Consider the following 26,719-nt stretch of genomic DNA (forward strand, 5'->3'; position numbering starts at 1 on the left):
AAATGATGATATTGGATTGCCAAGTTTTCCAAGAATATTTTCAGTTTTTACTTGAAAACAAGCAGCTTTTTAGCTGCTAGCTCTAGTCATAAATTTCCAATTTCCCACAAGACATAAAACTGCAGCTGTTTCCCAGAACGTAGCCATGTGGGTTAATAACTGCATAATAATCATAAGGTCATTTAAACAGGCTCCTGTCTCTGTACTTCGAAAAGCAGTCATTGTGTTGGAATGAATAACGATAGGCAGCGGTTTTGAAACAGTGTTAATCGTTTTTGCACATGATTACCTCCAGAAGGAGAACATTTAATGTGTATCCGACTATTAAGATTCATTATTGTCATGAATGTTATTGTAGTTAAACCCTACATTCTCACTATATGGATTCTGAAGTGTTACATCTTCATTGATGGGAATTCTTCATGTAAACCTGTGATAAATTCTTTTAGTGGTTTCTTAGATGTACTGTGTCACACTGTACAAAGAAAATCATGATGTTTGATTCCTGGTGACCACAGAATAATGCAATCTTTAACATGCAACAAGGGTTCAGTAAGTGCATTGTTTTAATGATGGCTCTTTAAAAAGGCTGCTTACTGGACGTACATCTCGAGTGATATTGAATCACAAATTGCCAGTGGAGTTTGTACCTGAATATACTGCTTGCATTTAACACATTCCTTATATTCCGGACAAAGTCAGAATCACAAAGACCAGGTTTTTGTCCAACAGGTTTCTTTTGAAATCACAAGCTTTTTGAGCGCTGCTCCTTTATCAGATGAAGTTAACTTCACCCGATGAAGGAGCAGCATTTCGAAAGCTTTTGATTTTAGAGAAGCCTGTTGGACTATAATCTGGTGTCATGTGACTTCTGACTTTGCCCACCCCATCCAACACCAGCACTTCCACGTCATAGCCTTATGTTATGAGTAATGTAACTGTACAGTTTATTCAGGATTTAGTTTATTTATCCACATTTTACATTGGATGTACTCTGTACTCACTGCCCCTATACTTCAGCGAGGCTTGGAACCTCAGTACATATTATGCAGTTGCAGTTTTAAGCAATGAACTGGTTTGTAATTGTGAAAGGCTGTGTGTGCCCTTGTTGAAGTGGTTTTCTCCTATTTTGGATTGAATCAATAGATATGCAGTGTTCTGAGGCAAATGCAGCTCAACCTTTTAAATGAAAGCTCTTAGAAGTTGTGTTGTCTGGAAGTAACACCTGTCTGAAATACTCACATTGAAACTTGGCAGTTGTGAACTGGGAATCAACTCAGCATTAACTTAGCCCTTAAGGCTGGAAGATTTGTCCTTTTTATTTGCTGGAAAGGGTGATATGATCTGCAACTCCTGTCAGATTATGTCTTTAATCTTATAGTCTTCTCAAAACATACTTTTCCAAGTGACATTATAATTTACCCTCCAACGTGAATACTATTGATTTTGATTTCTGAATTATGCTGGTTCCCAAAGAGCAATCCCACCAGAAAAGCATGCATTCCTATTGGAACTCAGCAGTTCTGCAGCATCTGTGGAGAGAAAATCAAGTTAATGCTTCAAGTCCAGTGACCCTTCATAACAATTTGAAACATTCGCTTTTTCACAGCCCTATTGAGTTTCACCAGCAGTTTTGTTTTAGCTTCAGTTCTTTGTGTTTTAGGTCAGTCTTACCCACCAGCTTTTAGATATGATGAAGCAGTGTTCAACCTATACCGTCCACTCCTCACAAACTGACCCGAGGAATGGTGATTCTGTTTAGATTAGATTAGATTACTTAGATTAGATTACTTATAGTGTGGAAACAGGCCCTTCGGCCCAATAAGTCCACACCGACCTGCAACCCACCCATTCCCCAGCATTTACCCCTTTACCTAACACTATGGGCAATTTAGCATGACCAACTCCCCTGACCTGCACATCTTTGGACTGTGGGAGGAAACCGGAGCACCCGGAGGAAACCCACGCAGACACAGGGAGAATGTGCAAACTCCACACAGATAGTCGCCTGAGTCGAGAATTGAACCCAGGTCTCTGGCGCTGTGAGGCAGCAGTGCTAACCACTGTGCCACCGTGCTAGGTGTATGTGTTAGGTGTATGAAGGAGAAGAACCTTTTTTCGATTTCTCATTTGCCTTAAACCTGCACTGATCGCATCCTTTGGATCCCAATTCGTAGCAATTACTCAAGACCAACCTTTTAATCAGCAGTTCTGTCTGATTTTAAAATCCAGTCAATTTCAGGGCTTTACTCAGCAAACATCATTGACAGTGAAATTACCTAAACCAGGTGCAACACTGTAATAAGGAACAGTCAGGAGAAGATGTACAGATTAAGAAACATTGAACAAATTAGGCCTTTCTCTTCAGAAATGAGGAAGTTGAAGAGTGAAAACAGAGATTTTCAAATGGTGGAATGGTTTGATAGAGTCGACACAGTGGATATGTTCCCACTCGTGATCGGGTCCAGTTCTAGGCATCCTGAGTATAAGATAGTCACGAGTAAATCACAAAAGGGAATTCAGAAGAAACACCTTTACCCAAAAAATAATTGGAAAATGAAACTTGTAATCAAAGTCAGCAGTTGAGGTGAATAGTTGATATGTACATCCAGCTGTTTGGACAGAAGATTGATGCCAATCAAGTCATGTTTTTGCGGTGTTAATATTGGGTAAAGTTTGATCTTTTTTGATAGTGTGAACAGACATCAAATTAAGAGGTTAAAATTCCCTGTCCAGTGTAAATTCTCTGTCCAGTGAAGCAGTTGAGGCTATCTTGTTGAATGGTTTTAAGGCACAAATAGATTTTGAACAGTAAAGGAATTAAGGATCGTGGTGCGTAGGTGGGTAAGTGGAAGTGAGTCGAAGAAAAGATCAGCCATGATCTTATTGATTGGAGGAGCAGTTATGAAAGGCCAGATGGTCTACTCCTGCACCTAGTTCTTATTTCATTGTGTCTTGAGGACAATGGGCTGTTGTTTAAAATGAGAGAAGAATGTGTATTCCAAGGAGCTTCGCAGTCAATAAGACACCTTTGACATGTAGTTCCTGTTCACTTTTTAAGGCAATTTGCACACCTTTATATCTAGAAATAATCATGCATTACTGTGGCCAAATTAGCTTTTGTGAAATCAGCTGTCATTTGATTTAGATAATGAAATGCAGACCAGGAAAGGAAAATGTTCAGATGGGAAGCAAATAATTTATGTACAAGTTGTACGCCAGCAAATGCCTCATAGTGAGAGATATACTTGATATTGGAACTTGTCACTTGTATGTTAAAGGTGGTATGTAAAAATGAGGCATATCTCTATGTATTACATTCAGACTTTAACTGATTTATGATACATCAGAATTAACCATAGTGTCATAGGAAATTAGGTACACAACCCCGGCTGAATTGCTAAGTGATGATTTGGATGGTTTGTTTGCAAGCAGAGCTTAATCTGTGTTCCATCGTAAGTGATCAAAAACCAAGATCATGAGGTTTTTTTTACCCTTCACAATTGTGAGTCTGAGGAAAATCTCTTCCCTAGAGAATGCCAGAGCTGTGAAATATTTTGAAGGCAAAGTTGGATATATTTGTGACTGGCAAAGGAGTAGCTGCTGTCATGGCTGATGGGCATTTCAACTCCACTTACCCACACCCTCCCCGTAGCTCTTAATTCCTTGCGAGATCAAGAATTTATCAATCTCTGCCTTGAAATTTTTAACGTGCTGGCCTCCATTGCAAGCCGTGGCAATGAATTCCACAGGCCCACCTCTCTGTGGCTGAAGAAATGTCTTCCCATTTCTGTTCTATATTGATGCCCTCTAATTCTAAGGCTGTGCCCACTGCTCCTAGTCTCCCCAACTAATGGAAACAACTTCCCAGCGTCCACCCTTTCTAAGCCATGCATTATCTTGTAAGTTTCCATTAGATCTCCCCTCAATCATCTAAATTCTTATGAGTACAATCCCAGGATCCTCAGCCGTTCATCGTATGTAAGGCCTACCATTCCAGGGATCATCCATGTGAATCTCCGCTAGACACGTTCCAGTGCCAGTATGTCCTTCCTGAAGTGTGGGCCCAAAATTGGACACAGTATTCCAAATGGGGCCTAACTAGAACTTTATTAAGTCTCAGAAACACATCACTCCTTTTATATTCCAACCCTCTTGAGATAAATGACAACATTACATTTGCTTTCTTAATCACGGACTCAACCTGCAAGTTAACCTTTAGAGAATCCTCAACTAGCACTCCCAGGTCCCTTTGTACTTTGGCTTTATGAATTTTCTCACCGTTTAGAAAATAGTCCATGCCTGTATTCTTTTTTCCAAAGTGCAAGACTTTGCATTTGCTCACATTGAATTTTGTCAGCCATTTCCTGAACCACTCTCCTAAACTGACTAAACCTTTCTGCAACCTCTCCACCTCCTCAGTACTACCTGTCTGTTCCACTTAACTTCGTATCATCAGCAAACTGTGCCAGATTACCCCCAGTCCCTTCATCTAGATCATTAATATGTAAAGTGAATAGCTGCTGCCCAAACACTGAACCCTGCAAGACACCACTTGTCACCTGCTGCCACTTCAAAAAAGAACCTTTTATCCCAACTCTCTGCCTTCTGTCAGACAGCCAATCCTCAATCCATGCCAGTAGCTCACCTCGAACCCCATAGGCCCTCACTTTAGTCAGCAGCCTCCTGTGAGGCCTTTTGGAAATCCAGATAGATAACATGCACTAGGTTTCCCTGGTCTGACCTAACAGGTTAGAACCAGAATTCTAACACATTTATCAGGCATGACCTCCCCTGACTAAGTCCATGCTGACTTGTTCTAATCTGATCCTGCACTTCCAAGAATTTAGAAATTTCATCTTTAATGATGGATTCCAGAATTTTACCAACAACTGAGGTTAGGCTAATCGGCCTATACTTTTTCATCTTTTGTCTTGATCCTTTCTTGAACAAGGGGGTTACAACAGTGATTTTGCAATCATCTGGGATTTTCCCTGACTCCAGTGAATTTTGAAAGATCACTATTTTGTAGCCACCTCCCTCAGACCTCTAGGATGTAGCCCATCAGGGCCAGGAGGTTTATCAATTTTTAGACGTTTTATCTTTTCTAGCACTTTCTCTTTTGTAATGGCTACCATACTCAACTTTTCCCCCTGACTCTCCTTAATTGTTGGGATATTACTCATGTCTTCCACATTGAAGTACTTACGTTCTTCAGGTATTTCCTTATCTCCCATCACTAGCCTTCCTGCATCAATTTGGAGCGGCCCAATGTCTACTTTTGCCTCTCATTTGTTTCTTATGTATTCAAAGAAACTTTTACGATCATTTCTAATATTATTGGCTAGCCTACCTTCATATTTGATCCCCTCCTTCCTTATTTCTCTCTTTATTATCCTCTGTTTGTTTTTGTAGTCTTCCCAATCTTCTGATTTCTTAGTGCTCTTAGCCACTTTATGGGCTTTCTCTTTGTCTTTGACACATTTCATGACTTCCTTTGTCAGCCATGGCTATCTAACTGCCCCACCTGCACCCCAGATGATCTTTCTTTTCTTAGGGGGATGAACCTCTGTAATGTGTCCTCAATTATACCCAGAAACTCCTGTCATTGTTACTGTACTGTCCTCCCAGCTAAGCTCTGCTTCCAGTCGATTTTTGTCAGTTCCTCTCTCATGCCCCTGCAATTACCTTTATTTAAAAGTAGATTAGATTAGATTCCCTACAGTGTAGAAACAGGCCCTTCGGCCCAATAAGTCCACACCGACCCTCCGAAGAGCAACCCACCCAGACCATTCCCCTACATTTTACCCCTTCAGCTAACGCTGTGGGCAATTTAGCATGGCCATTTCACCTAACCTGCACATTTTTGGACTGTGGGAGGAAACCGGAGCACCTGGAGGAAACCCACACAGACACAGGAGAATGTGCAAACTCCACACAGACAGTTGTCTGAGGCTGGAATTGAACCCAGGTCTCTGGTGACATCCAATTTTGCCTTCTCTCTTTCAAACTGCAGACTGAACTCTACCATATTGTGATTGCTGTCTCCTAAGTGTTCCCTTACTTTAACATCTTTTATAGAGTCTGGCTCATTACATAGCACTAAGTCCAGAATAGACTGCTCCCTTGTGGGGTCCAACACAAGCTGTTCCAAAAAGCCATCCTGTATGTCATTCAATGTCATAGATTTAATTTTATTCTTAACTAATAAGGCACCCCTACCTCCTCTGCTCACCTCCCTGTCTTTTCGATAAGTTGTCAATCCTTGGATGTTTAACTGCCAGTCCTGAACCCCCTGCAACCACGTCTATGTGATGCCTACCACATCATCATAATTCAAGATGATTTGTGCCTTTAATTCATCTACTTTGTTACAAATGCTACGAGGATTGAGGTAAAGTGCCTTAATGCTAATTTTCTTACCCTCATGATTTCCAACATCTCTAGTAATATGGCCTAAGTTATTCTTCCTTTTTGCTTCATTCCTAATCTGCTTTGAACTTAAACCCTGCACACATGATAACCTGCTCTTATCTTTCGACTTGACTCCATACTCTCTGTTGCTTTCCCTTTCCCTTCCCCGTGACTCTCAAGTTTAACGGCTTAGTGACTACCCTATTTATCCTTTTCACTAGAACACTGGTGTTAGATTGGTTCAAGTGGAGACCGTCCCATTGGTACAGATCCCTCCCCCTCCGGTTCCAAAACTGATGCCACTTCTAAATCCAATATCAGCTGTCACCTTCAGAAATGGAGGATCAGGCTGAAGGGGTTGACCTGTGCTTGGACAAATGTGCTTGACTTTACAGAAACATGCATCACCCATCTCCTGTGAAGGACTGGGGTATTTGTCCATGTGGCATTCCTCCAGATGCTATAGTTTCCTCCCACAGTCCAAAAATGTACTGGTTAGGTGATTGGCCGTGCTAAAATGTTCAGGGATGTGCAGGCTGGATGGGTCAGCCACAGGAAATGCATGGATAGAGGTGTGGGTCTCGGTGGGATGCTTTTTGAGAGCCAAAGTTGGCTAGATGGGCTGAATGGCCTGCTTCCACACTGTAGGGGTTCTGTTATATTGTTTTCATTCATAAAGTGGAATTCCAACTTCATCCAATATTGCCATCAAGAATGAACGTGTCATCGGCTGTCTCCAGAAGTTTGGTTCACTTCTTTAAAAATACACACTTGAATTCAATTCTAAAATGTTTGGTTGGCATCAGAAATTAGGGTTAATTAAATGTGCAACCCATAGTTGTATTGAAGTCAAGCGATAACTTTTTGTTCCCTTTTCTTCGCATCACCCTTTTTACTGTAGATAAATGCGTTTTCAGAACTAGTTATTTGAAAAGCTTAGAAAAGAGCAAAGATGGTCATTGAACACAGCAGCAAGGAGGGGGTGGGGGCAGTTATGGTGGGTGTCATGGGATTGTAATTGAACTGTAATGCAGAGGCCCAGAGTAATGCTCCAGGGACGATGGTTTCAAATTCCTCCATGGCAGCTGGTGGAATATAAATCCCAATAATAAATCTGAGGTGTGAGCAATTTTCTGCAATGGTGCCATGTGTTGTTGTAAAGGCCCACCTGGTTCATTCATGCTCTTTAGGGAAGGAAATTTGCAATCCTTGCTCAGTCTGGCCTACACATGACCCCAATGGTGCTGGTAAAGCACAGCAGGTCAGCAGCATCCGAGGAGCAGGAAAATCGATGTTTCGGACAAAAGCCTTCATCAGGAATGAGGCTTGGGAGCCTCAAGAGGTGGAGAGATAATGGGAGGGGGTTGGGGCTAGGAGGAAGGTAGCTGAGTGAGATAGGTGGATGGAGGTGGGGTTAATGGTGATAGATCGGAGGGGAGGGTGGTGTGGATAGGTGGAGAGGAAGATTGACAGGTGAGGCAGGTCTTGAGGTAAGCGCTGAGCTGGAAGCTGAGAATTGGGGTAAGGTGGGGTGGAGGGGAATGAGGGAACTGGTGAAATCCACATTGATGCCATGGGGTTGGAGAGTCCCGAGGTGGAAAATGAGGTGTTCTTCCTCCAGGTGTTGGGTGGTTATGGAGTGGCAATGGAGGTGGACCAGGAGCAGCATGTCCTTGGCAGAATGGGAGGGGGAATTGAAGTGTTCTGCCATGGGGCGGTGGGCTTGGTTGACTTTTTGGCATAAGTTCCCAAGTGTATTGTGGGATCATTCGTCAAATTTTAACACTGACAACATAAGTAGGTGTTAATCTCAATGTCCAAACGTTAGCTCAGAGTCACAGATTTTAAGAAGGTTATTCAAGTTGAAGAAAGCGCAAGGTGTGGGGAGACAGCAGAAATGCAAGGAAGAGAATTCCTGAGATGGGGTCTAACATGCTGGTGGAGGGTCTGGTCAAAAGGGAGCATCGAGAATCATGGAAGGACAAGTATCTGAGTCAAGAATGCATACATTTTGTCAGGTGGGGGGGTTATGCATCCAATCTGTAACTGATTTATGGAGGTGTTTCCTCTTGGGAGATCTTGCTCTCAATTGGAAACATCAATTTGACACCTACCCCAACATACTTTTGAAGATATCCGCTAGATCACTGCACAGATGTCTCTGTTCCAGTTGCAGATGCCCCATTTGTTCAGCCTTTCCTGATGCTTGTACATTGAGGGTCAGTTAGCACAGTGTCTGGGCAACTAGTTTGCAATACAATGTGAGTTCAATTACTAAAGCGGCTGAGGTTACCATCAGGGAATCTCTGTCTCAACTTCTGCCCTCACTTGAAGTGTGGTGACCCTTGGGTTAAATCACTGCCTGTCACCTCTTTCTAATCAGGGAACAGCCCTACCATCTGGTAAGACTATGGTGACTTTACTTTTAACTGGTAACACTGAAAGAGGATTGACAGCAGGTTGGTGACTTGCCTGAGCAGTGATGGTAGGAGAGAAAATGAGCAGAACCAGGGATCAATAAAGTTTAATGTAAATGTTTCCATCTGACTTAAAAACTGCTTCAATAGAAAAGCAAACGATTGTGAACCTAAACTAGAAACAGATATTACTTGAAAAATCTAGATTGTCTGGTAGCATGTGTGGAGAGCGAATTGGGATTAATGTTTCAAGTTGTTGACCAATCAAGTGATTGTTGCTCAATTTTGGCTTGGAAATAATTTTAGCAAGGATTTTTTTTTCAAAAAACCAAAACTGGTTTTCTTGCTTTCAAAAAAAAAATTGCCTTTTGGGATATAAATGTTACTGGTGTTTGTTGCCAATCCTGCATTGTCCTTAAGAAAACGGCAATGAGCTGTTGTCTCAAATGACTACAGTCCCTCTTGATGTCTATGTATCGGGGACCATTTGTATTAATTTGTCAGCTGAAGATATTCTTCCATTTCTGCAGGAAAACACTTCAGATATCCAGACAGCTCAAGGACCAAGCAGTTGAAGCTCAGACCTGTTACAGCCTTGGTAACACTTACACACTGCTGCAGGACTACGAGAAAGCTATTGACTACCACCTTAAACATCTCTCGATTGCCCAAGAACTTAATGACAGGTAGAGGTTTGTTTTTAAAATTTACTTTTGTTCCAGCGAGCTGCTAACGGCTCTTGTTTCATTTCATGTAATACATTTTGTCATTGTCGTTGGTATCCATAATCTGTGGAAATGTTATTTCAGTGTGAGAGCAATTGATACATTGAACAAATTTCCAAGGACGGAGCTCACTAAAGTGGGCATCGGTAAACCAGACTGGGTCACATGCTGAAATTTTGGTTCACAAACACTGAAACAGCAAAAGCTGATCCTTACACTTTCCATACACCACCATCCCCCCCGCCCCCAAAAACCCCCAGAGTTCTGATGAAGAGCCATCTAGACTCAAAATGTTAATTTGCTGTCTCTCCACAGATGCTGCCTGATCCACCGTGATCTCCAGCAATTTTTTTTGTTTTCAGTACATTTGCGGTAATTTGTATCTACATTGTTATTACTATTGTGCTGTTGTCTCACATCACATCAGCTTGAAATACATGCTATTCATGTCAAAGTGCTTGCTGAAGGATGGTTTTTGTGGCTAATCTGCCCACACTTTTTTTTTGGTTTGAGTTTGAGTGATATCTCCAGTTGTAGTTCGCCTCAGTCAATGAATCTTCTTTGAAGACGTGGAAATTTTCCACCTTGTTCCATCAGATTGGACTAAATTGTATTTGTCAGATATCGCTAGACTTTATAGATGAAAAACAAATCTGTGTTCCTCCTTCAGTCACTTGAAATTCATCTTAGAATTGGAAAGCGTGATGGATTGTCTCTGTTGTTCTGAAAGTAGGGCATCTATGTCTTCCTTAACTGGCTGATCCTTCCTGTTAATTGTCACTAAGTATCACAGGCTCTAAGGTTTGCTTTCTTCTCCAAAATATTAAATTGAACACCACAAGGCTCAATATTCTGAAATAAATCAACTGGCAAGTGACAGCTGAGTTAGCAAGTTAGCTACTTTCGCTGTGTCCTTGGCTTTGCATAAAAAGGAGAAAGTGAGAACTGCAGATGCTGGAGAGTCAGCATCGAAGAGTGTGGCACTGGAGAAAGCACAGCAGGTCATGCAGTAACCGAGGAGTAGGAGAGTTGAGAGTGAAGGGCTTATGCCCAAAACGTCAACTCTCCAGCTCCTCGGAAGATGCCTGACTGACTGACTGTGCTTTCTCTAGCGCCATACCTTTTGACTTTTTGGATATAAAGGGCAGACTCTGCTTAATGGTGAATAGCAAAATTGCTGTGAGTAAGTGTAAAACCATATCTAGGTTTTGCCATTCATTTTTGGAGCACTGTTGAAACTTTCCCGTGACGAGAGAAGGTTGATGTCTGAAAAGAAACCCTTCAATTTCTTCCTCCTTATAACTTGTCCATCTGGTCCTCTGGCCAGATGTCTTCACTGAGTCATGAGTCACATAGCAACATAATTCAGTTCACTGTGACAGGTAATCAAGAAATTAACAATTATCTGCTATCTTCTTTTTATTGGACGGTCTGGTTTGTGATACAGACATGGATTGTATCTATGTTGACAGGCTTGACAAGGGATGCAGAAAATGTAAGGAATGGATGACATTTGTGGGCATCTGGACAGAAAACTAGTTGAGAACTCAGCACTATGGGGTTTTAATTAAAATTTAACTTAATTTCCATAATTCATCTCATCTCCTGTTTCAGCATGGATTTGGTTTCTAGTCAACAGACATATCAATATAATTTGAATAGATTCTAAACCAGGTTCCAACTACACCCATGAGCAATTTTTCTTTTTGTAAAGGGAGGGTTCGGGTGGGTAGTGCATGATTCTAGACTGAGTGGAGGAAGCTGAATCAAACTTAATTTTTTGTGCATTGCATCCAGTTTATAACATTTCTCCTTGTGGCCTGTTGGAGCATTCCATATCCTATTGGGAGACCTGAATCTGTTTGCCTTCATACAAACATACTAATTATAAGCAAGCTCAGGCCATTCAGTCCTTTGAAACTTTTCAGCCATTCAACACGACCATGGCTGATTTGATAATGGCCTCTACTCCACGTTACACCTATCCCCCAATAACCTTTAACTCCTTTATCAAGAATCTATTCAATTCTGCCTTGAAAGTATTCCTCAACATCACTGTTCTCTTGGGAAGTGTGTTACACAGATTCAGGCCCCTCTGAGAAATTTATTTTCCTTTATTTCTGTCTATAACGAGAGACCCATCATTTTTGAAGTCCAAGCCTAGTCTGTTCCACAAGTGAATCATCCTTTCCTCAAACATCCTGTCAACTCCCCTCTTGCACTCACATATTACCTGTATCCTGCTCAGTGATGAGTAGAAGACCTCTCACAAGTTTGGAGCTGGTGTCAAAACCTCAGCCACCCATAATGAGGGAGGTGCACTTGTGAATATATTACTGACTTGAATTGTTTGATATATTACCCAAACCTTGAAATGTTGATTATCATCATAAGATGCTGGTGTTTGGAAAAGAAGCAGAGATGGGCATATAAGGGGAACAATTTTGTGCTTATATTAAAGGAGTGGCTTGTAAATGTTGCCAGTGTGGAACCTTGAACAGTATTCACACACTTAAGTTTCTTTTCCTTTTCCAAATATCACTGAATATGCTGAAAAGATTCTTGCTTTCCTCAAGATTTTTGCATATGTGCTATCTGCGACCTTTTCAACTTGGGTTTGTTAAGGATAATGGAATTAATCCTATGGCATGGGGTGCATGCATGTTGAATTGTTTGTCATCAATAAACTTATCAAGAAGTGACAAGCGTGGTGATGAAGCTCACTTGGAAATTCAATGACCTTTCTGTTGACAGAAATGTTGCATAATTAAGAAGGCTGACTAATAAGTCAATGCCGATTAGAAATTTCCTAGCTTAGCAGCATGGTAGGTCATTTACAGATGAGGCAACTGCTATTAGTCAAACAGACAATTTGTTGCACCAAGCATTTTACCATTGTCTTGGAAAAAGCTCTTTATCATCAGCATTTAACTGTATCGTTTGTGATTTCAGTTGATTAGTAATCTGTTCAAAGTTTTTTAATGCATTCAGGAAATGGGTATCTTGGGTAATTTATTGCCCCCATCTCTAATTGCCCTTGAAGAGTGTGGTGAGTTGCCCTCTAGAACCACTGTGTCTACATGAGTTCCAGGAATTTGACCCAACAGTGATGAAGGAATAATGGCATAGTTCAAGATGAGAGTGTTAGGTAACTTGGAAGAAGGAATGAAGATCGCGGTAGTCCCAGCTGCTCTTGTTCGCCTACATGGAAGCATTTTCAGATTTGAACTGTGCAGACCAAGAAGCTTTAGTGTATCACTCCACTACAGCTTGTAGATGATGTGCACTGCAGACATGGTGTGCTAGTGGTAGACTGTGTGAACACTTAACATGTAGATGTGGTGCCAGTTGTTTGAGCTGCTTTGTCCTGGATAGTGTCAAAGCTGCACTCAGGTAGCCAGGTGAGGATTATCATACTCCTGATGTCTTCATTGTGAACAGTGAGAAGTCTTCGGGGGAGTTGATTCTTGCCAATGCAATGGCTAAACTGGTGGTTTTGCTAATTTATGCTGATGAACCAACGTCAATTGAAGATAATAGTTAAATAAGAGCCAGGAAACTTGTTCTTTGCAACAGAACACATTGGGTACGTGACTGCACAGAAGAAGGAGCATGAATAGGCCATTCAGCCCCTTGAGTCTGCTCTGCAATTCAGTCAGTTCATTGATCAGATCGTGGCTTCACTTCCAATTTCCTGTGTGCCTTCCACTCCCCAGAATAGCTGTTGACCTGTCAGTCAAAAATCTGTCAAATGCAGCCTCAAAAGCTTCAGTGACTTGGCCCCAGTACTCACTGTGGGGCAAACTTCCAATAATTCATGGTCCTCTGAGAGCTGAGCCCATGTTCCTACTCATGGCATTGTTAAATGAGAAACCTCTTTTATTTTGCAGCTGTGATCTCTGTTCTAGATATCCCTCCCATGAGGGGAAATGTCCTCTTGGTATCTAACTTGTTAAGCCTCTGGGGATCTTTTATATTTCAATAAGATCACCTCTTGTTCTTCAAAACTCCAATGGCTATATGCCCAACCTGCTGAACCAAATGGTCGCACCAGTGCTCTGTGCATATTTGGTGATATTTCCCTAGTTTTATACTCTATCGTCCCGCCGTCACGATCAACATGCATACTTATAATTGTGCAAACTAGGAGCAGAAGGAGGCCATTCAGTCCTTCAAAACTGTTCTGTCATTCAATCAGATCCTAGCTGATCTGTTTTGTGTTATAAATTCCACATTCTCATGTAGTTCTGATGGACTCTAATTCTGGACTGACCCACAAGAGTTAACATCTTTTCCACCTCCACCTTGTCAAGACAGTTCAGGATCTTGTACACTTGAACCAAGTCACTCCACACTCTTCCAAACTCAAGTGGACAGAAAAATAGAGTCTTTCCAACCTTTCTTCATTAGAAACCTGCTCATTCCAGGTATCAATCCAGTAAAGTTCATCCGAACTGCCTCCCAGTACACTTGCATCCTTCCATAAGTAGGGAGGTTAAAACTAAACACGGTATACCAATACTCTGTAGAACTGACACACCACATTCTGACTTGTATGTTCAATTCCTCTTGTAATAAAGGGGAACATCCCATTAGCCTTCTTAAATATTTGCTATACCTGAAAGCTGACTGCTACACAGACTCCACCCAATACCATCTTCTTTCAAGAGATAGCGTGAAAAGTTTATTTCCTTCGATTAAACAAGATTGCAAGGCACATAGTCTAATGGAGAATTTAATATTTTTTAGCATTTACCTTGAGTTTGACATTTTCACGGTCCATATGCTTCATGTCCTGTGTGATATTATTTTGATCCAGATGTACCTATCCATATCCTGTTCTGAATGCAATATTTATGAAGACAAATTGGGACTGCAGATGCTGGAGATCAGAGTCAAGAGTGTGGTGCTGGAAAAGCACAGCAGGCCGGATAGCAACCGAGGAGCAGGAGAATCGACGTTTCGGGCATAAGCCCTTCATCAGGAAACGTCGATTCTCTTGCTCCTCAGATGCTGCCTGGTCTGCTGTGCTTTTCCAACGCTACACTCTTGACTTCAATATTTATGAGTTTGTCTTAGAGTCATAGAGATGTACAGCATGGAAACAGACCCTTCGGTCCAACCCGTCCATGCTGACCAGATAACCCAACCCACTCTAATCCCACCTGCCAGCACCCAGCCCATATCCATCCAAACCCTTCCTATTCATATACCCATTCAAATACCTCTCAAATGTCGCAATTGTACCAACCTCCACCACTTCCTCTGGCAGCTCATTCTATATATGTACCACCCTCTGTGTGAAAATGTTGCCCCTTAGATTTTTTTTATATCTTTCCCCTCTCACCTAACTATGCCCTCTAGTTCTGGACTCCCCGACTCTAGGAAAAGGGCTTTGTCTATTTATCCTATCTATGCCCCTCATGATTTTGTAAACCTCTATAACGTCATCCCTCAATCTCCGACGCTCCAGGGAAAACAACCCCAGCCCCCTCCCTATAGCTGAAATCCTCCAATCCTGGCAACGTCCTTGTAAATCTTTTCTGAACCCTTTCAAGATTCACAACATCTTTCCAATAGGAAGGAGACCAGAATTGCACGCAATATTCCAACAGTGATCTAACCAATGTCCTGTACAGCCGCAACATGACCTCCCAATTCCTGTACTCAATACTCTGACCAATAAAGGAAAGCATACCAAATGCCATCTTCGCTATCCTATCTACCTGCACCTCCACTTTCAAGAAGCTATGAACCTGCACTCCAAGGTCTCTTTGTTCAGCAACACTCCCTCGGACCTTACCATTAAGTGTATAAGTCCTGCTAAGATTTGCTTTCCCAAAATGCAGCAAGTCGCATTTATCTGAATTAAACTGCATCTGCCACTCCTCAGCCGTTTGGCCCATCTGGTCAAGATCCTGTTGTAACCTGAGGTAACATTCTTCGCTGTCCACTACATCTCCAATTTTGGTGTCATCTGCAAACTTACTAACTGTCCCTCTTATGCTCGCATCCAAATTATTTATGTAAATGACAAAAAGTAGAGGACCCAGCACTGATCCTTGTGGCACTCCACTGGTCCCAGCCTCCAGTCTGAAAAACAACCCTTCACCACTACCCTCTGTCTTCTACCTTTGAGCCAGTTCTGTATCCAAATGGCTAGTTCTCCCTGTGTTCTATGAGATCTATCCTTGCTAACCAGTCTCCCATGGGGAACCTTGTCAAACACCTTACTGAAGTCCATATACATCACATCTACCACTCTGCCCTCAACAATCCTCTTTGTTGCTACTTCAAAAAACTCAATCAAGTTTGTGAGACAAAAAGTTTTCCTGGAGAAAAGTGCTTTTGGACACACAAATATCAAAACTGCTCTATGTTCTCATTTCTCAATTAATTCCCTCAAATTTACAAAGGGTTTTATTTGAATTATCTTTGTTCATTGAAAAAAGGTACTGCCAAGATTCTAAATAAGAAAAACTTAATTGCAAGGAGTCTTAAAATAAATGTTTGAAAAGATAATTCTACAACATAAGAGAAAACCAGGCTGTGATAACATCAATGTTTTGGATGTGACAGAAGAACAGTGGGACCATCTAATCTCATCTGAACAATGAGGGCCTGTTACCGAGAGATTGAAGCTGGTGAATGAGATGTTGTTATTTTTGGTTGTTTGGCCAGGGTTGGTGAAGGGAGAGCCTGCTGGAGTCTGGGAAATGCGTACATGTCCCTCAGAAACCATGAACAAGGGCTGCACTTCGCTTCACGACATCTAGAAATCTCCAGAGAGGTAAGGCACCTTTTTCAAATCAGGCGACACCGAAGGAGACAGTTTTCCCATAATGCTTGTGGTGGCTCTTAAGAGGGCACGACCCAATTTGCCATTTGTCCATGCCCTTTCCCTTAGTTCGTGTACATTTTTTCCTTCAATTTTGAAAATTATTATTGAATCTGCTGCTTTTCAGGCACCATATCCCAGATCTTGACTGTCAATTCAATAAAAGTTCTCATCATGTTTTGGTTTCTTTTACCAATTACCTCAAGTCTGTGCCATCTGCTTGTTGACCTTTCTGCTGCGGGAGGCTGTTTCACCTATAGCCTTATCAAAACCCCTTTTTATAGTTTTGAATGTTCTGTTAAATCTCCTCTTACCTTTCTCTGCTTGAAGGAAAATAACTTGGTATTGATGCAATGTGAAAGAAAATTGATACATCTGTTCACTCAAGCTGCTCATCTGTGTGAAAGCTGAATTGTGGACTGAAATGCACTGAGAATGTAATGGCTGTCGTTTCACAGACCAGTGTCCATTACTTGAATTAGTCAGTAATAAGTACACAAATCAGTTTCCATGTTTCTTTTCTAGACTCTTTCCATGTCTAGGAGCCAGCTGCTCAGTGGTGAGGAATTCAACTCTTTTTATCATTAGTTTCTAACAAACATCAGTTTTCCCTTCTGGACCTTTCCCTATCATAGAAGCTAGAAAATGAAACCAGAAATAGGCTATTGGGCCCTTCAAACCTGCACCACCATTCAATATGATCATGGCTGATCATGTGATTTCAGTAGGCATCTTTGTCCAGAGATACAGGATTACCATTGTGTCAGAAAAGCCCTTTTAAAAACAAACATCAGCTCTTGCATACAACTTTGGATCTGAGCTGCTTCAACAATAAAGGAACCTGCGTTTCTAACTCTGGCACCTGTCTGACAGAGATGTATGACAGTGACGCCCACATTCTATGAAAATATGAAACATGTCATGAAAATGGGTAAAGCCTCTTGAGATAAGTCAAACCAAGTAGATAATCCTGTCCCATGTAACTAGAGAAATCAAGGAGAATTTGTACAAATAAAGAACTTTCAATTAAATAGCGCCCTTCTCATCCTTTGATTGTGGAATCATGACATCTAGCAGCCAATTTGCACTTAGCAAGATCCCACAAGCAGCAGTAAGAATAATGAGGCACTATATTTTCGTCAGTGGTTGCAAACATTGAGCAAGATGCTAGATGGCAGTGTCTGCCCTTCTCTGAATACTGTCATGCGGCCTGTTTAGACTCCTGACAGGCATTTGAGGCTTCAGTTTAATGTCTATCCTGAAAGACAGCATCTCTGACAATGCAGCATGGCTCAGCACTGCACTGAAATATTCAATGAGGTTATGAAGTTCCTGAAGAGGAATTTGAACCCAGAGGATCCAAGATAGCAATACGGCCAACTGATGTAATATGAAGGAAAGATTTTATTTCTCAGCAATTGAAAAGACTTTGAATGGATTACCACAGTGAGTTTGGTTCCTTCCAGCAAGCTCAAATTGATGCATTGTGTGCAAGTGTGATGCAAATTGCCATTTTAAATTAGCTGTGCTGAATGATTCAGAATTTGAATACAATCACTGGTTTCAGATAAAAGCAATCTGTGACAAAGAGGAGGTTTAGCAATTCTATTTGTGAAGCAAAAGGTAAATTTAGAATTCTCAGTGTCCTGGAGAAGTGGAATTTGGGTAAATGACAAAAGCCCTCAACATGGTGAGCAGATTGAATGTTTGAGGACTAAGGGAAGAAATTGCAGGGCCCTAGCAGAAATATTTCTATCAGCCACAATGACGGGTGAGGTGCCAGAGGACTGGAGTGTGGCTAATGTGTGCCTTTATTTAAGAAAGGCTGCAAGGAAAAGCTTGGGAACTGTAGACCTGTGAGCCTAATGTCGATGGTGAGTAAGTTGTTGGAGGTCATTCTAAAAGATAGAGTTTACATGCATTTGGAGAGACAAGGACTGATCGGGGATAGTCATCATGGTTTTGTGTGAAGGTAACATGTCTCACAACTTGATTGAGTTTTTAAGGAAGCAACCAAGAAGATTGATTAGGGCAGAGTGATAGACATTGTTTACTTGGACTTTACTAAAGCCTTTGACAAGGTTTCGCATAGCAGATGAATTAGTAACATTGGATCACATGGGATTCAGGGTGAGCTTGCCAATTGGATACAAAATTGGGTAAGTGTAGCAGGTCAGGCAGCAATCGAGGAACAGGAAAATCAACATTTTGGGCAAAAGCCCTTCATCAGGAATGAAGGTCTTTCATGAAGGGCTTTTGCCCGAAACATCGATTGTCCTGCTCCTGCGTGACCTGCTGTGCTTTTCCAGCACCACTCTAATCTTGACTCTGATTTCCAGCATCTGCAGTCCTCACTTATGCCTACAAAATTGGGTAGGAGACAGAGGGAGATGGTGGAAAGTTTTTCAGACTGGAGGCCTGTGACCAGTGGTGTTCCACAGGGATTAGTATTGGGTCCACTTTTGTTTGTCATTTATATCAACGATTTGAATGGGAATATAGAAGGCATCATTAGTAAATTTGAGGATGGCACCATATTGTGAACAGTGAAGAAGGTTAACTAAGATTAGAAAGGGATATTGATGGGCTGAGGAGTGACAGATGGAGCTTAGTTTGGATAAATGTGAGGTATTGCAATTGGTAAAATAAACAAGGGTAGGACTTATACACTTAATGGTCGGGTCATGGGTAGAGTTGTGGAACAGAGACCTAGGGATTCAGGTATATGGTTCTTTGAAATTTGTGTCACAGGTAGACTGGGTGGTTAAGAAGGCATTTAGCAAACTTGCCTTCATTGCTCAGATCTTTGAGTAAAAGAGTTGGGATATCATGTTGAGATTGCACAGGATGTTGGTGAGGCTTCTTCTGGAGTACTGCATGCAATTCTGGGCACCCTGCTTTTGGAAGGATATTATTAAATTGGAGAGGGTTCAGAAAAGATTTACCAGGATGTTTCCGGGAATGGAGGGTTTGAGTTAGAAATATAGACTGAGACTTTTTTCACTGGAGCGAAGGAGGTTGAGAAGGGACTTTATCAAGGTTTATAAAAGAATGAGGGGCATAGGTAAGTTGAATAGCAAGGGTCTTTTCCATAGGGTGGGAGAGTTTAAAACTAGGGGGCACATTTTTAAGGTGAGAGGAGGAAGATTTAAAAAGCACATGAAGGGCACTTTTTTTACACTGAGTGTGGTTAGTGTGTGGACTGAACTGCCAGAGGAAGTGGTGATTGTGGGTGCAATTACAACATTTAAAAGACATTTGGATAAGTTCGTTAATAGGAACATGAATGGGCCAAGCACAGGCAAGTGAGTCTAGTTTAGTTTGGGAACATCATCAGTGTGGACTAGTTGGACTGAAGGATGCTATGTGACTCTATGACTGTATTACTTTGTTTCAAACTTTGCTTAACAAGAAAAGATTGCAAATTTAGCATTGGAAACAAAATTTAGCATGTTTCATGTGAACTTAATATCAACTAAGACTGTGCAATCAACGATAATTTTAGATGGTGCAAGATCCATTTCTCATCCTTTTAGCTACAGATCATTAGTTATGATGCCTAGAGAGATGTGAATCAGACATGTGTTGGATCGATTACATTTATTGCTCTTGGTAGGCTAATGGCTGCCAAGATAAACAGTTTCAGTGAACGCTAAATCAGCCAATCATTAATGACAAGCAAATGAGCCAGCAGATAGGCATTAACATGCACTGGCGTGTTTAATATGAATGATCCCAGCAATAGTGAGAACCAGATAGATGCAATCTCCCAATGTAGAAACTTGATGTCAAGTATGTTCTTTTAGCGGTTGAAGACCATGATGTTCTTCAAAAGACTAAGCACTTGGTGAGCTTGGGACGTTAAATGGTGCTTTATAATCAAGGATCCTCGACTTCCTTGAAGCATAATCAATATGGCAGCCTATTTTCATACCATACCCCAAGCAACCATGTGACAAAGCTAAATAAGTTGCTTTTGTGGCACAGATGGGGGAGGCTTACAATAGGTAATCCATTGTTAGTTGTATTTAACATTGTTTCAATCTGCCTTAGTGCTGTAGCACAAAATCTATGGGAGCATCAACTAATGTCATATCATTGCAAATCGATAGTAAATTTAAATGACAAGATAGTCTCTTCAATGCTGTATTGTTTATGATTTATTCAAGTCTAAGGTTTCTATTTGCTGAACCCAGAACTCAGCACAATGACATTTCAAAGCAAAGACGTAATGCATCTGAATGGGTCCCAAAGCCGGCAACATATTTCATATTTTTAATTTATTCACGGGATGTAAGTGCGGTTAGCATTTAGTGACCATCCTTAAAGCGCCCTTGACAAGGTGGTGGTGAACCACTTTTTTGAGCTGTTCGTGTCCATTTTGTGTAAACACACTTGGTGCTGGTGGGAAGTCTGTCCCAGCAAATTTAACCCAGCGACTATGAAGGAACAGCGATACAAATTCTAACACAGGCTCAAAGGCAACATGCAAGCTTCCGTGCATCTGATGCTCTTGTTCATCTAGATGGTAGAGGTTGTGGGTTTGGACACTGCTGAGAGAAGGAGGCTTGGTGATTTCCTGCACTTGGTTCACTGTGCCACTGTGTGAGGTGGTGGAGGGAGTGAATGTATGAGGTTGTGGCTGAAGTAACAGTGCAACAGGCTGCTTTGTCCTGGATCACATTTACTTTGTTGAGAATGGGTGCTGCGCACATCCAGGCAAGTGGAGAGGATGGAGTAATGAGAATGTGAGATGTATGATGCTGGAATAGTGACGTACACAGTCATGTGCAAGAGTCTGAGAAGAGAGATAAAATCAACTGTATGAGAAAGATATAATTAGCTAGAACTGAGAATGTACTGTGTTATAAGTAAAGGCATTTTGAAATAGCATGCCAGAGTCAGTCCCAAGTCACTCTTGGATAGAGGGGAACCTCAAGTCCAAGCGTTTTTTTAATTGCAAAAATATCCTTTATTCATAAAAAGTCTTTATGTGCATACACACTTACTAAAACAGTTTGGTTCTATATAGTCTTTGCCCATGGAAAGCAAGCAAACATTGAAATTTGATTTTCTCTGAGTCCGAGTTACCTGAAGAGAGATCCAAATAGGCTTCGATATGAAACCAAACCTCAAACCAAGGAGTATTCCTATACACTCCTGACTGGTGCCGTTAGATCATGGAAGATATCTAAAAATACTTGTTCGCTTGCCAGCCTGATTTTGTAGTTGAAGGGTTTGCTTTCCTTGTTGGCACCTTAATTCCTGTATTCTGTGAAGAGTTGCTGAATTGAAGTTGAGACCGCTCTGGTGATAAGGCAGTAATTGAAGTGTCAAGCAGCAAGACCTTTTGGACTGTAAGGACAGCTATTATGCACTGCTGCTATTGCACATCATCAGAGAATCATAGAATCCCTACAGTGTGGAAACAGTCCACACCAACTCTCTGAAAAGTATCCCATCTAGACAACACTGTCTTGTCGATTTTCAACTAGTTCTAACCAGCGTCAAAACATACAACACCAAATGAAATTGATGCAGGAGTAGGCTTTTCGGCCCTTTTGAGTCTGATCAGCCATTTTATAGGATCACGGCTGATCCAAAATTCCTCATGTCCACTTTCCCTGTGCTGCTTGTATCCCCAACTGATCAAGAATCTATCTCTCTCAGCCGTAAATATACACAAGGACTCTGTCCCCACAGCTCTCTGGCAAAGAGTTCCAAAGGCTCACAACCCTCTTGGAGATGGAATTTGTCCTCATCTCAGTCTTAAATTCATGCCTCTTTATTCTGAGACTGTACCCATATGGTCCTAGACTCTCCCATGAGGGGTAACATTGTTTCAGCATTGACTCTCTCAAGCCCCTTGAGAATCCTACTTCTTTCAATGAGATCACCTCGCATGGATGTTAACAGGAAAACGCCGAGTAGATAAGCTACTTCTAGATTCTAAACTGAGGATTAGGGCTAGATCTGTCAGGAGAAATGTTAGGAAGCAGTTCTTCACACAAAGGATGGTAGGTGTTTGGAACTGTCTTCCACAAATGACAATGGATGCTGGATCAGTTGTTAATTTTAAATCTGAGACAAATAAATTTTTGTTAAACAAATATGTCAAGGGCTTTGGGCCAAATCAGATACAAGGAATTAGGCTACAGGTCAGCCATGTTCTCATTGAATCATGGAACAGGGTTACAGGCTGAATGGTCTCCTCCTGTTCCTATATTTAGGTCCTCTACATCTCAGTGAGAAGAGACCCCACCTGTTTAACCTTTGCTCATAAGACAATCTCTCCAGACCGGGGATCATCTAGTGAACATAAAGATAAACCATTTCTGGGATATTAGTTCAAACATTTTTAATTGTATGTTTCTAATGTTAGTGCTTTTGTTCATTTTTGTTAGCCAGTAGCCCTGTACCTCTCTCCCATAATCCTCAGTGGGATTCAGTCCTAATGACACGAGTTACCTTTTAGAAGTCCACCCAGCCTGGCAGAGGTTGTCAGGCACAGATTGGGAGCCACAACTCTGTGTCCTAACACAGGGACACTGAAGTCCATCTTAGCACCTTCTACTATTACTCAGGCTGAGATTAGCCAACTAAGCCCAGGTCTGGTATTGAACTCTGGGAACTTGTGTGGTTTGTCTGTCTCGGTTTAAGACTGACGAAACATAAGAGTAACACAACATGAGTCCTTTCAGCCCATTGTGCATATGCTGTTCTCATTCTCCATTTCAAGCACACTATTTGGCCAATTCTCTTTTCAAAGTTGCTAATTAATTTCCATCCGATACCCATTCAGAGAGTGCAGTCCAGATTCTAACAGCTCCTTGATTTCTTTTTAAACAAAATTCTCCTCAACTCCCCGATTATTAATCACTTGCCTTAAACCCGGGTTGTTTGATTGCCAAAAATCTTATCATTATGTTATTTCCTCCTGTGTTACAGTAGTGACTACATTTCAGAACTGGCTTTAGGGCAGCACGGTGGCACAGTGCTTAGCACTGCTGCTTCTCAGCGCCAGGGATCCGGGTTCAATTCCCACCTCAGGCGACTGACTGTATGGAGTTTGCACATTCTCCCTGTGTCTGGGTGGGTTTCCTTCCGCAATCCAAAGATGTGCAGGCCAGGTGAATTGCCCATAGTGTTAAGTGCATTAGTCAGGGCTAAGTCTGTTTGGGTTACTCTTTGGAGGATTGGTGTGGACTTGTTGGGCCAAAAGGCCTGTTTCCATACTGTAGGGAATCTATAAAGTACTTTGGGATGTTAGGTGATCAAGGTCTAAGTGTAAAGTTTTTTTAAAACTATCATCAATTTTGAACGTATTTATTAAACGTCCAGCACCCGTTCAAAGAACAGTCACGCTTCTCTCTCCCCTCCTCATTCCTGGTTGCACTCGGATAATTCTCCTCTGCTCCCTCCTCCTTCAGAAACAGGGTTTTACTGTTATGTGCAGGGGTCTGACCCTGGGCAGAAATATGTATCACTGGCGCATTTTACTTGTGGCCAGGTAAGTGACCCAACATAAAACATTCCCCAAATGGCCCTTTAGTTTTGGAAGCTACCTGCTTCAGGCCACATTGTTGGCAAAATGCCCCACAGTGGGATCACACTGGAGAGCCAATCTGTGATTTTACTTGGCGGCCCGATCTTTGAGCCCTCCTTGATAAAATTCAGACCCTGGTGTCCAGCTTTTTTAACTGCTGTCCCCTGCATGACAAGGGTGAGTTATTTTGCCCTCCCTGACATACAAGAAAACATTTTGAGTTGAACATGTAAAACTAGAGACTTTGCATTTATTTCTGTAGATTTGATACAGTTGATAATGCCCTCCCCACCTGTACAATCTGCCTGACTTTCTGCTATTTTGTACTTTTCCTGAGTGACGCAGGAAAAGACAAAGGGAAAATGAAAAAGTAACCTGTCTTCAGCGCAGTCAATCTTTCACATGTTTAAATTAGTAACTCAAACTCTATGGTTATAAACTGCAGGACGTATAATTGTTTTGCTATTAGTGGTAACACGTTAATTAATCACGGTAATTACATCTAAATTACATATACAGAATTGGGTTAATTAGAAACCAATTCTGTTGCTGAAGAGCCAAGCTGCATTCTAAAATGTTCAGGATGTAATTGTTACCAGAGGAATAGCTTTGCCTCTATATTTGGACCTAATTTTAGCTGTGTTCTGCAGGTTAATTGTGCCTGTGACATTTTGCCCATGAATCAGGGAGCCCAGCCTCTAACTTGAGACTTGAATCATCAGACTGGAATGAGTATACAAGGGCCACAGTTGCAGGCAGCAGACTCCATTCATTTTGCCACAAGAAAAGTAAGGAGCAGACCAGCTTTTGGGTGTTCCCAAAGAGGTAGTGAGAAAGAAACAAGTCTAAGGCTGGTACACTGGATAAAGGGAGCAAGTTAAGTAGTCAAGGCAGGTCAGAGTATGGCAGAGAACGAGGTAAGACTGATAAATTAAACTGCATTTATTTCAATGCAGGAGGCCCAACAGGTAATTCGGATGAACTTCAGGAATGGTTAGGAGCACAAGACTGGGATATCATAGCAATTACAGACTCAGGGATGGGCAGGACTGGTAGCTTAATGTTCCAGGGTATAGATGCTATAGCAAGGATAGAAAGGCGGTGTGAGAGAGGAGGGAGAGTGGCGTTTTTGATTAAAGATAACATTACAGTTGTACATGTGGAGGACATTTCTGGGAGAACATCCAGCAAAGTTATATGGGTGAAACTGAGAAATAAGAAAGGGATTGGGGTCACCTCATTAGGATTGTACTATCTACTCCCAATAGTCAGTGATAAATTCAGAAGCAGATATGTAAGGAGATCGCAGGTATCTATGCGAATAATAGGGTTGTAATGATAGGGAGTTTTAACTTTTCAAATATAGACAGGAACTGCCATAGTGTTAAGGACTTGGAAGGAAAGGAATTTAAGTATATACAAGCACATTTTCTTATTCAGTATGTAGATGTATCTACTAGAGAAGGGGCAAAACTTGGCCTTCTCTTGGAAATAAAGTATGGCAAGTGACTGAGGTGACAGTGGGGGAGCACTTTGGGGCATGCGATCAAAATTCTATTAATTACAAAATAGTTAGGGAAAATGATAGAACTGATCTAAAGTTAGTTCTAAATTGGAGTAAGGCCAGTGTTGACAGTATTAGGCAGGAACTTTCAAAAGTTGGTTGTGGGAGGCTGCTCGCAGGTCAGGGGAAAGTGGGAGGCTTCCAAAACTGAGGTAACGAGACCAGAGACAGTGTGAAGGGCAGGGCTGGTAGGTGTAGAGAATACTGGACGACTAATAAAAGTTGAGGTTCTGGTCAAGAAAAAGGAGGAAATATATGTCCGGTACAGACAGCTGAGATTCAATGAATCCCTAGAGATGTATAAGAGCAATAGAAGTATCCTTGAGAGAAATCAGGAGAGCAAACAGAGGGCGAGAAAGCTTCAGCAAATAGAATTAAGGAGAATCCAGAAAGATTCTACCATTAAATTAAAAGCAAAAGAGTAATTAGGGGGAAAATAGGGCCCCTGAAAGATCAATGAGTCTATGCATGGAACCACATGAGCTGGGTAAGATATTGAACAAATATTTTGTCAGTATTTACAATAGAGAAGATTACGGACATTAGAGAACTTGGAGAAATAAATTGTGATGTCCTAAACCATGTTGGTATTCAGAAGAGGAGGTACTGAAGGTTTAAATTGCAAAAAGGTAGATAAATCCCAAAGACTTGCCTGGTGTATCCCAGAACTTTGTGGGAAGGTAGGAAAGAGATTGCTGGGCCCCTTGCTGAGATATTTGTATCATAGATAGCCACAGGTGAGGTGTTGGCAGGTTCAAAGGTGGCTAATGTGCCATTATTTAAGAAAGGTGGTGAGGAAAAGCCAGGAAACTATAGACTGGCGAGCCTGAAGTTAGTGCTAGGTGCATTGTTATAGAGGATTCTGAGAGACAGGCCTTGGATGCACTTGGACAGGCAAGGACTGTGCAGTTCTGGTCATCCTGTTATAGGAAAGATATTATTAAACTGGAAAGGGTTCAGAAAAGATTTACCAGGATGATGCCAAGAATGCAGGCATTTGAGTTCTACAAATAGGCAGGAAAAGGTAGGGCTTTTTTCCCTGGAACATCAGAGGCTGAGTAGTGACCTTATAGAGGTTTATAAAATCAATAGGGGCATGGATAGGGTGAATAGTAAGGGTCTTTTCCTTAGGGTGTGGGAGCCCAAAACTACAGGGCGTAGGTTCGATGTGAGAGGGGAAAGAATTAAAAGGGACCTCAGGCATCGTTTTCACGC

General features: G+C 41.6%; 1 protein-coding gene across 7 annotated transcripts in view; it reads left to right on the forward strand.

Annotated features, from left to right (window-relative positions):
- The window catches only part of gpsm1b (G protein signaling modulator 1b), a 251,508-nt gene that overhangs the window by 124,140 nt on the left and 100,649 nt on the right, over positions 1 to 26,719 (forward strand). For all 7 annotated transcript variants that reach the window (XM_072565870.1, XM_072565869.1, XM_072565867.1 and 4 more), the window contains 2 exons: positions 9,362 to 9,517; positions 16,238 to 16,346. In XM_072565870.1, the coding sequence (XP_072421971.1) occupies positions 9,362 to 9,517; positions 16,238 to 16,346 (265 nt within the window). The remainder of the gene's footprint in view (positions 1 to 9,361; positions 9,518 to 16,237; positions 16,347 to 26,719) is intronic.

Source organism: Chiloscyllium punctatum, chromosome 49, assembly GCF_047496795.1.
Source record: "Chiloscyllium punctatum isolate Juve2018m chromosome 49, sChiPun1.3, whole genome shotgun sequence".
Classification (NCBI taxonomy): Eukaryota; Metazoa; Chordata; class Chondrichthyes; order Orectolobiformes; family Hemiscylliidae; genus Chiloscyllium; species Chiloscyllium punctatum.